Raw genomic sequence first — 11,941 nt, 5'->3', positions numbered from 1 at the left:
ACGGGAAGAGATTATTCCCTTTGTGCGAACGGAGCTGACAGCCTCCCTACGGCCTGGAGGGAATCTCAGGAATCCCACGCAGTAAGTCATTCCTCATTTCATTTCGACTCTCTGGGAGGAGGTGGGAAAGTGGGAGTGAGGGTGTGGTGGGGGGAGGAAGGGGAAGAGGGAGAATGGAGGGAGGAGGGGGAGAGAAAGTGGGGTGGTGGTGGTAGGGGGGGAGGTAGGGGGTCATTGGGATTTCAGGAGACCCAGTTTCCGCAGAGCTTCCCTGCGGGATTCATCCGTTGAGCCCCGTCCGGAAAACTGGACGGTGATTCCCGGGGTGCGTAACCCGCTGGGGCGAGGGGTGGAGCTGAGACGCCGGAGTTCTGGGTGGAAGGGGCCTGGGGAGGGGCTCAGGAATGCCGGGGGAGGGACTTCGCTCGGAGATGGCAGATCCAGCTTGGAAGTGGAGGCTCTCCTGAGAGGCGGAGAGGTCTCTCCGGCTGCGCTGACGGTCGGCTTCACCTTGAGCGAGTGGGAGAACCCGGCGATGCGCAGCTTTGCCGGGGAACCGTTGTGGAGAGGCGTCTCCTCGGGCTCCTTGGCCAAACCCAGCTTAGACAAGGCCTCGTTCCTGGCTTGGCCGGATCCAAGCTCCTTGAAGGACGTGCTCCTGCTGGAAGCCCAGAGCCGAGCTCTCTGCTGCCTCTCGTCTGACTCCAAGGCCAGCCGCCCTGCGGCGGAGCCCAGATTGGCCAGGACTCGCGCCTTGCGCTCCTGAATGTTGACCGAGGCCTTGGTGATGGTACTGTTGTACTCGCGGTTGCCCACCGAGACGTTGATGTTGGAGGGGAACCTCTGGTGCTTGAAGCTGCCCTGGGAGAGGGGTCGGTGCTGGGGCTCCCGGGACTCGGTGGGGGAGGTGGGGTTCGACCTGCTGTTGTGGTAATGGAAGGCCTTGCTGTCGGTCACCCCTAGTGGCGGCGGCGATGGAAAGATCGGTGAGGTGGGGGACAGGCTGCCGTTCTCCGCGATTCTCTGCGCGATCACCAAGGGGGTGGGCACCGAGCCGATCGGCTGTGGGGAGGCGGGGGGGCCTATGTCCGGTGGGGGCAGGGGCCAATCAAAACTCTGCCGGGGCGAGACGAGGGAGGCACGGCGCTGGTCGAGGCCGGGACTTTCCGGCTCCACCTCCTCCTTGGGAAGGATCTCACTCACGTTCATGTCTACAAAGATAAAAGGGACGAAAAAAAACACACAAGTTATGTGCAGCAACAGAACAGAATCGGGACTTCATGTCGGTGTCACCGTCTGGGTCATCCTTAAATGATTTGATAAGAATAATAATCCTCGCATTATCACATCGTTGAGAAAGGCCCCAAAGCTCTTCGCAGGATACACTGTAAAGTGTAGTGACTGTGTGTTTTGTGGGCCAAACCCAGCAGCCAATTGCGCACAGCAGCGTCCCCACAAACAGCCGTGGATTGAGCGACCAATTTTTTTTGGACGGATTATTACCTCCTGGAAAGCGAACCGCCCATCGACAAACGACCGACCGGGTTCCTACTTATCCCTATAAACAGTGGGGGGTGTTTGTGGAGTAAAGAAACTCGCCTAACCTTTCGCTCGGCCCGGGAACCGAACCCGGGTCCTCTCGCTTGAGAGGCGAGTGATCTCACTTGAACCACCTCCCCCCCCTCCCCCCACCCATCAAATGCATCACGTCCCCCACTCCTACCCCCTCCTCCCCCACCCCCCCCACCCACCCTGGCCTTTCCACCCAAAACACTCGCAAAGGTAAGAGGAACTCCATGACTCTTCACAATCCACTCAACGTACATCGTATGGGTTTCACGTAATTTGTTTCGCACTCCTCCAGCTGATGTCTGCTGTCCTTCACCAGGTCTATGATCTCCTCGCTGCTCGGGTGAGGGTGGATTTGGGTGTGGGACAGGGTCGGAGTAGCCCTTCCTTCGTCCTCCTCTTCCTCCCCGGCCTCGCCGGAGAGGTTACTGAGCTCCAAGCCGTCGCTCAGCGAGTCTAGGGTGGTCTCGAAGAATTGGATGCATTCCTTCTCCTCACGGGACATGTAGTCATCGTCCTGGGCACAAGAGACCAGCGGTCAATGCCATCTCTACATTCATGTCTGCCTTAATCCATCCGTGTGTGTGTGTGTGTTTGGGGGTTCGACCCCCTGCCCAGTGCGAGGTGGCAGTACTCACAGAGCCAGGGTCCATGAATGCGGGGCCAATCCCGCTGTCGTTGCTTCCCATTCTTCCTATTCCGCTCCCAGGCAAAGCTCCGAAATCCGGCTTGGAAGACGAAACCTCGACCGGCATTATCTGTCAGGATCCCTCCATGAAAAATATCATCAAAGCAAAGTCAGAGACGGTGCAAATCGAGGTGCGCAAAACTAGACTAGACGAGGTGATGGCACGGAGCGTAATGGTCAGAGAGCTCACCTCGCAGGCGTGAGGCCCTGGGTTTGATTCCCGGGCGGATCAGGGGGGGGCAAAACCCCAGGACGAGTTTCCTTCCTCCACACACACACGCACACACGCGCGCCTCTGTTTACCCGCAGTAAGTAAAAACCCGGTAGTTATTCGATTGGCGGATCGCTTTTCCGGGTGCATAACCTCAACTGTCCAACAACAACAATAATAATAATAATAATCCTTGCATTTGATGGAACGCCTTATCACGTCCTTGAGACGTCTCAAAGCGCTTCACAGGGTATATTGTAAAGTGAGTTGAGCGAACAAATTATTACTATTTGGCGAGGGGGAGGGGGAGGGGGGGGAGGGGGAGAATATAATTTTATCTTCCCAATATGTAAAGGCGTTATATAAACGCAATCTCTTGTTGTGGTTGATATTATTATTGCGACATCTGCGAGAGCCTATTTTATTGTCTGTCCTGTCCTAACAGTTGGTTCGGCCAAACCACAGCTATCACTGGTCGATCAGGACACAGAGGGGTGGTTTTGTGCTCTTGAGATATTTATCGCAGGGAACAATCTGAGCAAACACACGCGGTGCATCTGGCGTGTAGCTCAGTCCATAGAGACTGCTGGTCGGGTTTATTTCTTGGATTTAGATTGATTTGGGCCCTCAAAATACACAGTCGCTCCACTTTGCCGTATATTCTGTGAAGCGCTTTGAGATAACTCAATGACGTGATAAGGCTCCGTATCAAGTGCGAGGATGTTGTTGTTGTTGTTGTTGTTGTCTTTAAACAACGCTCTGAAACTCTACCCATGTGAAGGGCGCTAATATAATAATAATAATATAAAACACACACACACAGTGACTCTCACACACAGACAGACAGACTTACAGGCAAACAGATACTCTCACGCGCACACAGACTCTCTCACACTCACATACGCAGACTCACACACGCACACACACGCAGACAGACACTCTCACACGCACAGACTCACGCACACGCAGACAGACACTCTCACACGCACAGACTCACGCACACCCACACACGCAGACGCACACAGTGGAGCGCCATTATTCACAGCCCAGGCTCAAATCTCTCAGCGAAATGCTCATCATACACGGCATTCCACAGACCTCTCCCTTTCCCCCCTCTCCTCCCTTCCCCCCCAAAGTAAACAAGAGACAGGTCAGGCAAAACCTACACAGCACGAAGCTGAGAAAGTGAGAGCGAAAGAGAGCGAGAGAGCGAGAGAGAGAGAGCGCAAGTCAGAGAGAGAGAGAGAGAGAGAGAGAGAGAAAGCCCAAGCGAGCAAGAGAGTGAAAGCGAGAGAATCCGTGTAACGTTGCTCAAACGAGCTCTGAACTGCCTTCCACAAGGCCAGACTGTGTTTTAGTTCGTCATTAGACACCCAAGTGTCTACTGGCCGCTCGTATGTCTGCATTTTATTCAAATCTTTTCAAAGTATCGAGATATTTCCGTCTTTTTTTGGTCAGCCGGGTGTCTGTCTCCACGCGGAAACCCATCACCGTGCTTAAGAGTACTCAACTATATGTGCAAATTCCCGGGTATTACCCCCATTCACTTCGTGGCTGTTTGCGGGGACGTTGCTGTCCGCAAACTGGTCGCCTCGTTTCCGCGCAACAGTCACTACGCTTCGCAGCGAGAAGCTTGGAGAACTTTCAACCGCAGGACGATAATAATCCTCGCGTTGGGCACAGCGCCTGTGATCGCGTGATCGAGACGTCTCAAAGCGCTTCACGGGATGCGCTGTACAGTGCAGTGAGCGTGTATTTTGTGGGCGAGACGCGGCAGCCGATTGCGCACGGCGGCGGCCCCCACAAACGGCCGCGGATTTAGTGACCAAATTATTATATTCTTTGAAGGGATTGTTATCCCCGGAAAGTGCTGCGTCAATCGACTAACAAACCGGGTTCCCGCTTACTGCTCGGAAAGCAGAGGCGTGTGGAGTAAGGAAACTTTTGCCCTTCCCTACCATTACCCTACGGGACTCCACGTGTCATATTGCTCCGGGCTCACTTTTTCAGCCCCATATAAAATTTTATGCACCTCTTATGAGGTCCCCTTGATGCCGTGGGCGGGTAAAGCAAAAGAAAATATGGGATGAGCACTTGATGTTTACGTCAAGTGTTTACTTTCCCTCCTTGGCAACACGATGGGTGACTCCGAGGTGAGACTTGTCTTGTGAGAAAAAAGTTAGGTCACCAAGAAATTCATTTCTGACCTCTTTCTCCCCTCCCCACCATCCCCCCCACCACCCCCCCCCTCCGCCCCGGCCCTTCAAAACCGAACTCCACCCCCTGATTGCAAACATTAGCCAGTTTACCTGCCAGACACACAGTCACTACACTTTGCGGTGTATCCAGTGGAGCGCTTTGAGATGTCCTCCGGATGGGAGAGGCTAAGGTTTGTATTGTTCCAACAAACACGGTGTTTCATCGGAAAGGAGATACGCCCTTGCTTCCTTCTGTGAGCTCATAACAATAATATTTGATAAAACTCCTTATTGCGTCGTCAAGACGTCTCAGGATTTACCGTAAAGGGCAGTGACCGTGTCTGTTGCAGGCGAACGCGGCAGCCAATTCGTGCACAGCGACGTCCCCACAAACAGCGTCAAGTGCCCGACCAATTTTATCTGGGAGATTGTTGGCCAGGAATCACCAGGAGAGAGAAACTCCCTTTTCCTTTTGAGTACAGCTGTGGGATCTTTAATGTCCACCTGAACCGAGATGGGGGTGGGACGTGACGGGGAGGGGTTCGGAGGTGATGGGAGGTGATGGGATGGGAGGTGATGGGGTGGGAGGTGCTGAGAGATTGTGGGGGAGGTGATGGGATGGGAGGTGATGGGGCGGTGGGAGCTGTTGGGGTGATGGGAGGTGATGGGGGGATGGGAGGTGATGGTAGTGAGAGGTGATGGGGGGATGGGAGTGGGAGGTGATGGGGCTGGGAACTGATGGGGGTGGGAAGTGATGGGAAATTGGGTGGGAGGTGATGGGATGGGAGGTGATGGGGCGGTGGGAGGTGTTGGGGTGATGGGAGGTGATGGGGCGGTGGGAGGTGATGGGGTGGGAGGTGATGGGGTGGGAGGTGATGGGGCTGGGAACTGATGGGGGTGGGAAGTGATGGGAGATTGGGTGGGAGCTGATGGGGAATGGAGGCCGGTTGGCGACAGTTGGTTTTATTCAACAAACTGACTATCGATTTACACGGTGAGACGAGCTGTGTGGGTCGGCATGGCAACGACCAACGCTAATTATACTCACGAAGGTATCGGGAATCTGATAGGATCTCTGGACGGGCCTTTAGACCTCAGAAACTTTTATAACAGCACCTCCCAACACCGGAACCTCGGAAAAGGGTAGAGCCAGAGAGATCGCCTTAACCCTGGCTTAACAGGGTTAACAGGAGCGGGAAGATTCCCACCCACACACAGCCCCCCCCTCCCCACACACCCCCACACGCACACACACACGAGCACGCACTCCCTTCAAAAAAAAATTATGATAAGAATTTGGTCCCTCGATCCACCACCGTCCGCGGGACGCTGCCGTGGGCAATTGATTGGCTGCCGCCTTTCACGGACAAAACACACAGTCACTCCGCTTCACAGTATATTCTGGGAAGGGTTTAGGCACGTCTCCGGGTCGTAGACACGCAAGTTGTTGCTGTCTCAGTTAAGCGAGAAGGGGTCGTATCAAATTATTATTAAAATTATTATTATTTTCAAAGTGCTGACCAGATCAACACGTGGCTGTTTCTGCGCGAGTCTTCGGTGTGTGCCAAACAGCTGCCTACAAAAAAAAAAGAGAGGGTCGCTGCACTCGACAAAGATCGCTTGCGAAATACTTTGAGGCCCATGTCGGAAAGGCAAACATACCAGCTCCACTATAGGACAAAAGAAGCCCTGAGTTGTTTGTCCTCCCTCTCGCCACAAACTTGTATTTCTGGCTTCTGCAGACCAGTTTCGTGTTACTTCTAGGTCACACACACACACACACACACACACACACAAGACAAAAGAGTTTAGAAGGTGTCATTAGTAGCTTGGGGGAAAGAGAGCGAGAGAGAGAGAGAGAGAGAGAGAGCGAGAGATTCCCTTTTATTCGCCCGTAAAAAATACACAGTCGATTCGCTTTCCAAAACATTCACCTCTGCAAGGCCGAGGTGGAGAGATGTTTGTTAGGTCAGGGGATGGAGGGACACGGGACAAAGGCGGGCGATTGGAGTTGAGCTACAGATCAGCCGTGATCTTATACAATGGCGGGACAGGCTCGAGGGGCTGAATGGCCTGTTCCCGTTCCTATGTTCCTAAGCGCTTTGAGACGTCTCACTGACGTGATAAGGCGCTATACCAAATGCAAGGATTATTGTTAGTATTATTAGGCTGATCCTTCTGTTTGCTAAGCTGCCTGTCACGTCAAATCCACTCGAAACGTCTCACAGAATGTACTGCAGAGTGTAGCGGAGCGACTGTGAATTTGGTGGCGCTCGTGCCTCTGAGTCCCATGGTTTGTGAGCTCAAGGCCCCGCATCGGGGCTCGGAACTAGTACCGTCAAAGATGACACTCCAATAGGCAGCGCTGGGGGGAGTGCTGGAGGTTGTTGGAGGCGCTGTCCTTTGGGATGAGACGTTAAAACAAGGACCCGTCTTCCCGTTCAGGTGATTATTAAGGATCCTGCGCCTTAGTTGTAAAAAGAGAAGGCAGTCTCTCTCTCTCTCTCTCTCTCTCCCACTGTCACTGGCCAACAATCAATTGCTCACTGTGCGGCTGTTTGTAGAGATATTGCTATGCGTTAGCCCACCAAACACACAGTCACTGCGCTTTACAGTATCATCCGGTGAAGCACTTTGAGAGACATCCTCCCGACTCGAAAGGCGGCACATGGAACGGAAGATTCATCACCATCAATAATATTAATAATAAAAAAACACAGGATGGATCTCCCGCGTGTTTTATTATTAGATTAATTGTTAGCCTGACTGAGATATCTTTTCTACGCTGCAGTTTCCACGCTGGGAGTCAATCCACTTTACAGTATATCCCGCGAAGCGCTTTGAGACGTCTCGACGATGCGATGAGGGGCTGTGTCAAATGTAAAGAACTGTTATCACTGTTGTTAGGTTAGGGTCAGCGCTGACCGGTGACCATTAGACCAAGGCACAAAGCTGGGGTGTGTCGGGGATAGGGGTGCGGTGGGGGGTCTGGGGGTGAGGGGGACATCAGTTGGGGAGATGTGAAAGCACTTAACGTTCCTTTTGACGCAGAGTAAAACAGCTGTATGTTCCAATGTTTCCTTAGCAGCTTATTTGATTAAGAACTTAATTGCTTCCTTCAAGAGCGGGTGGGCTGCATACTTAGGATTCCTGTGTGCGTTCGTCATGTGTTTGTGTTCTCAAGCAACAGTTTAAACACGTTTCCCCCCCCCCCTTCTCTTTTCTTTCCCTCCGTTTACTATTTGAGCCTTATCGAACGCAAGGATTATTATACGGCCATCACAGCCTTCGAGACGTCTCAAAGCGCTTCGCAGAACATGCTCCTGGTATTAGAATTGTTATCAGAGTTACGGTAATCCTCCTATACGGTGCCGCCTGTCGCGTCAAAAACCACTCCAAAGCGCCTCACGGGCGACACCCCAGAACGTAGTGACTGTGAATTTGGTGGACGCTCTCGCCTCTGAGGCGGAAGGTTGCGAGTTCAGGCCCCCGCGTCGGGACTTGGAGCGCAAACAGTCTAAGATGAATTGTCGGGAGGAAATCGCGTACTTCGAACATTGGGAAGAACTTTGTGTTTGTTTTCTTTTTTTTTAATGGGGCTCTAATCACATCTAGACCTGCTACAATACTTCAGAAGCTGAGATGATCGAACTTCGGGTTGTTAAGTTGCTGACGATGTCACGTTCCTCCTTTGCGCTGCACAGCCAAGCGGGAAGTGATGTAGACAGCAATGGAGGCGGCTCAGCATCAAAGAAACTCCACTTCTCTGGGCTCCAGAGGAGGAGAGTCACCAGTTGGTCATTCGTCGTCCGACCAGCGTGGGTGTGAGCCCTCACTAGGGGATGGTAGGAACCAGGAACTCCCTGCCACAGCTTCCTCCCACCCTCGCTCGCCTCCGCTGGCTCCCCATCCCCCAGAGGATCGAATTCAAGATCCTCATCCTCACCTACAAGGCCATTCACGGCCTCGCTCCCTCCTACCTCTCCGACCTACTATCCCCCTACCTACCTGCCCGTACCCTCCGTTCCTCTGGCTCCGGTCTGCTCCACATCCCCCGCCCCAACCGCCCTACCAATCGGTGGCCTTCAGCCTCTCAGCCCCGAGGCTCTGGAACTCCATCCCTAGTGCCTTTGCCGCTTCCTCCCTTTCCTCCTTCAAGGCCGGTCTCAAGATCTTTCTCTTCGACCGTGCCTTCAGCTCCCCTCTCGACTGTCTACCCCCTCCTCGCTCCCTCCCTTCCCTCCCCTCACCCTGACCATTTCCCCCCAAGGCTCGGGTCCCGACCCAACTGTCCAGCGCCTTGGGACTTCCTCCCGACATGAAAGGCGCTCTATACATAAAATCTTGTTGCTGTTGTTGTTGTTCCTGGTTGGCAACACAGCTCAGGGTGAGAGGCATTGCCACCATCTACCTGCCAACAGTTCGGACACACGCGCACACCCACAGGCTTGACCTGCACTTACTCACATGGGCTGAGATGACATTCCAATGCAGCGCTGTTGCATTGTCAGAGGTGCCGTCCTTCGGAAGAGATGGTAAATAGAGACATGGACTATTTTCGAACAGCGCCATAGGATAATAATCCTTGCATTTGACATAATAATAATAATAATAATAGCGCCTTATCATGTCGTTGAGACATCTCAAAACTCTTCACAGGATATACTGTACTGTAAAGTAGATCGACTGTATTTTGTGGGCGAAACACGACAGCCAATTGTGCACAGCAGCGTCCCCACAAACTGGTTGATTGAGTGACCAAATTATTATTTTTTCAAGGGATTATTACCCCCCGGAAAGCGATCCGCCAATCGACTCACAACCGAGTTCCTACTTACTCCCAGGTAAACAGAGGCGTGTGTGTGGAGTAAGGGAACTTGCCTAAGGTTTCGCCCTGACCCGCCTGGGGATCGAACCCGGGTCCTCTCGCTTGCGAGGCGAGAGCTCTAACCCACTGAGCTACAAGACGTCAGTATGACAGGATTACAATACTTCTCAACAGCCAACACAACCTTTCCCTTAAATGTCTGCCCCCACGTCACACCATTTCACATTTAAGTTTAAGAGTCAATGTCCTCTTATTTTTCATACCTAGAAAAACAATCGACATCGAAGAGAGGAGCGAGAGAGAGTAGCGGGGAGTTGGTGGGGGGTGGGTGGGAGATGTGGAGTAGTGGTATTTAAAGTTTGATACCGGTTTGGCTCCTGAAACACTCCTCCACCCAAAATCCAGAGACACCGGGGCAAGGTTGGGCACTCCGCTAGCGATTTGCTTAGGCTAAACCGATACCAATCTAAACCCAAGTTAAATATATACACACGCACACACATATATATATAAAGAAAATATCTACAGTAATTATCATTTCCATCCAAACTGAGTGGCCATGGCATTGTAGTCTCAAATGAGTCGTGTACATGTTAGCAGCACATGTGCCAAATCCTAACATAGACACACGCACACTAACAGATATATGCACACACACACACAGTAACATACGCACAAACACACACAGAACACGCATACTAACACACCCTAACATACACACACACTTAACATACATACACGCACAGTCACAAGCACACACTAACACACACACATATACAAACACATACAGTAACATATACACACTAACATACGCACTAACAGTAACACACATTAATCCACACACACACCAAATGAACACTAATAACACTCAACTCACACACACTCTTATTCTTACCTGAAACACCTGCCTGGATCCCTGTGCACAGCAAACCATAAAAAGGCGATGGGTGACACCTGGTTAAACTTCTCCCCCTCTCTCTCTCTCTCTGTGTTTTCCCTTTTTCTTGGTTGAAAGGATCTTTGCTGAGAATCACTTGAGACACACACAACACAACACACACAAGGAGAGAAACTGTTTGCTCTGTCTCAGTCTTTCTGTGAGTGTGTTGTGTGTGTCTCTGTGTGTGTGTGTCTGATTCTCCCACGTACTGTACCAGTGACTTATCTCCTGGTCTCTCTCAAAAGGTTTGCAAATGCTCCTGTGCTCAGGAAATATTCCCAATTGACTGGATGAAGCTCTCTCTCCTTTCCCAGGCAAAGCAACACACACTCAGAAACACAACCAGCCTCTGTGTGTGTGTGTCTCTCTCTCTCCCTTGTCCATTTCAGGAATGAACCAGGGCAAGTCGCAATTCTTTTCTGCACACTGAAGGGTTAAACCTCAACTTTTTTTCTCTCTCTCTCTGCCACCACCCTCTCTCTCCCTCCCTCTCTCCTTCCCCTCCCCTCTCCCTCCTCCTCCACCACCACCACCCCCACAACTCAAGCAAAAATGTCTTATCATTTGCTCTCCTTCAAACTCATCCATAAACACACACACACACACCTGCAAAGTACATAGACACTGGTGATCAGAGTTGGAGTTTAAAGTTAAAACGTGGAACTTTTCCAATAGGATCTGATGTCATTTTCCTGGAGAGAATCCTGCAGAGATCTTTACCAACACTCTCCTCCCCATCCCAACCAACCAACCAACCAACCCCCCCCATACAAGAGATTGAAGACATTGTTGATATTAAGAGCCTGCAGATTTGTGTTTCATTTTCAATGCCCTATTTTTTTTTTGCTGTCCTTGATTTTAAATGATGCTCTAATAATAATGTGGAGACTCGTGGCGGTTAGAGCCCCCGCCTCGCAAGCGAGAGGACCTGGGTTCGATTCCCAGACGGTGCGAAACCTTAGGCAAATTTCCTTCCCCCCCCCCATTACCAGCGCTAAGTAGAAACCGGGTTGTTAGTCGATTGGCGGATTGCTTTTCCAGGGATAAAATATCCCTTCAATTATTTTTTTAAAAAATAATAATTTGGTCACTCAATCCACGGCTGTTTGTGGAACGCTGCCGCGCGCAATTGGCTGCCGTGTTTCTCCCATAAAATATACAGTCAATTTGCTTTGCAGCATATTTCTGGGAAGCGCTTTGCAATGCAAGGATTATTGTTATCTATCGCCATTACAACCTGTAACCTGATGTGTGCATTGTTAGATAACTTACAATTAACCACAACACTATTGTTTTGTTCAGCCGGGTGTCCGAAACATGCGGAAACCCATCGTCGTACTTAAGAGTATCCACTCCGGACTGAGAATTCCGTGCATGTCACCCACCGCGTGGGAATTTCCCTGTGAAACGTCCCACAAAACAGCCGTGGAGTGAGTGACCAATTATTATTTGAGAGATTGTCGGCCAGGACACCGGGAGAGAGAATCTCCCTTCTCTTTTCGAATAG

The 11,941-nt window shown here is 51.5% G+C and overlaps 1 protein-coding gene across 2 annotated transcripts; it reads right to left on the bottom strand.

The window, feature by feature from the left end:
* Positions 1 to 203: 203 nt before the first annotated feature.
* Positions 204 to 10,583, bottom strand: LOC103187921 (proline and serine-rich protein 2). Of its 2 annotated transcripts, none has more exons than XM_007907641.2 (4): positions 10,390 to 10,583; positions 2,208 to 2,339; positions 1,825 to 2,086; positions 204 to 1,211 (listed from the first exon to the last, which is right to left on the bottom strand). In XM_007907641.2, the coding sequence occupies exons 2-4, from the start codon at positions 2,322 to 2,324 to the stop codon at positions 232 to 234; spliced, it is 1,359 nt and encodes a 452-aa protein (XP_007905832.2). In that variant the 5' UTR covers positions 2,325 to 2,339; positions 10,390 to 10,583; the 3' UTR covers positions 204 to 231. The 2 variants fall into 2 exon arrangements, with proteins under 2 accessions (XP_007905832.2, XP_007905831.2); XM_007907640.2 differs by having other exon boundaries at positions 2,208 to 2,327.
* Between the last annotated feature and the right edge of the window lie 1,358 nt (positions 10,584 to 11,941).

The sequence above is a fragment of the Callorhinchus milii genome, unplaced genomic scaffold, assembly GCF_018977255.1.
Source record: "Callorhinchus milii isolate IMCB2004 unplaced genomic scaffold, IMCB_Cmil_1.0 Scaffold5, whole genome shotgun sequence".
NCBI lineage: Eukaryota > Metazoa > Chordata > Chondrichthyes > Chimaeriformes > Callorhinchidae > Callorhinchus > Callorhinchus milii.
This window is presented reverse-complemented; position numbering and strand designations above follow the sequence as displayed.

Bases quoted from the DNA above. Each gene is read 5' to 3' on its own strand.
- LOC103187921 (XM_007907640.2), bottom strand. From the start codon at position 10,428: ATGGTTTGCTGTGCACAGGGATCCAGGCAGGTGTTTCAG. The intron at 2,328-10,389 runs GTAAGAATAAGA...GGATCCTGACAG, and splicing joins GATCCAGGCAGGTGTTTCAG to ATAATGCCGGTCGAGGTTTC. The intron at 2,087-2,207 runs GTGAGTACTGCC...TCTTGTGCCCAG, and splicing joins CATTCATGGACCCTGGCTCT to GACGATGACTACATGTCCCG.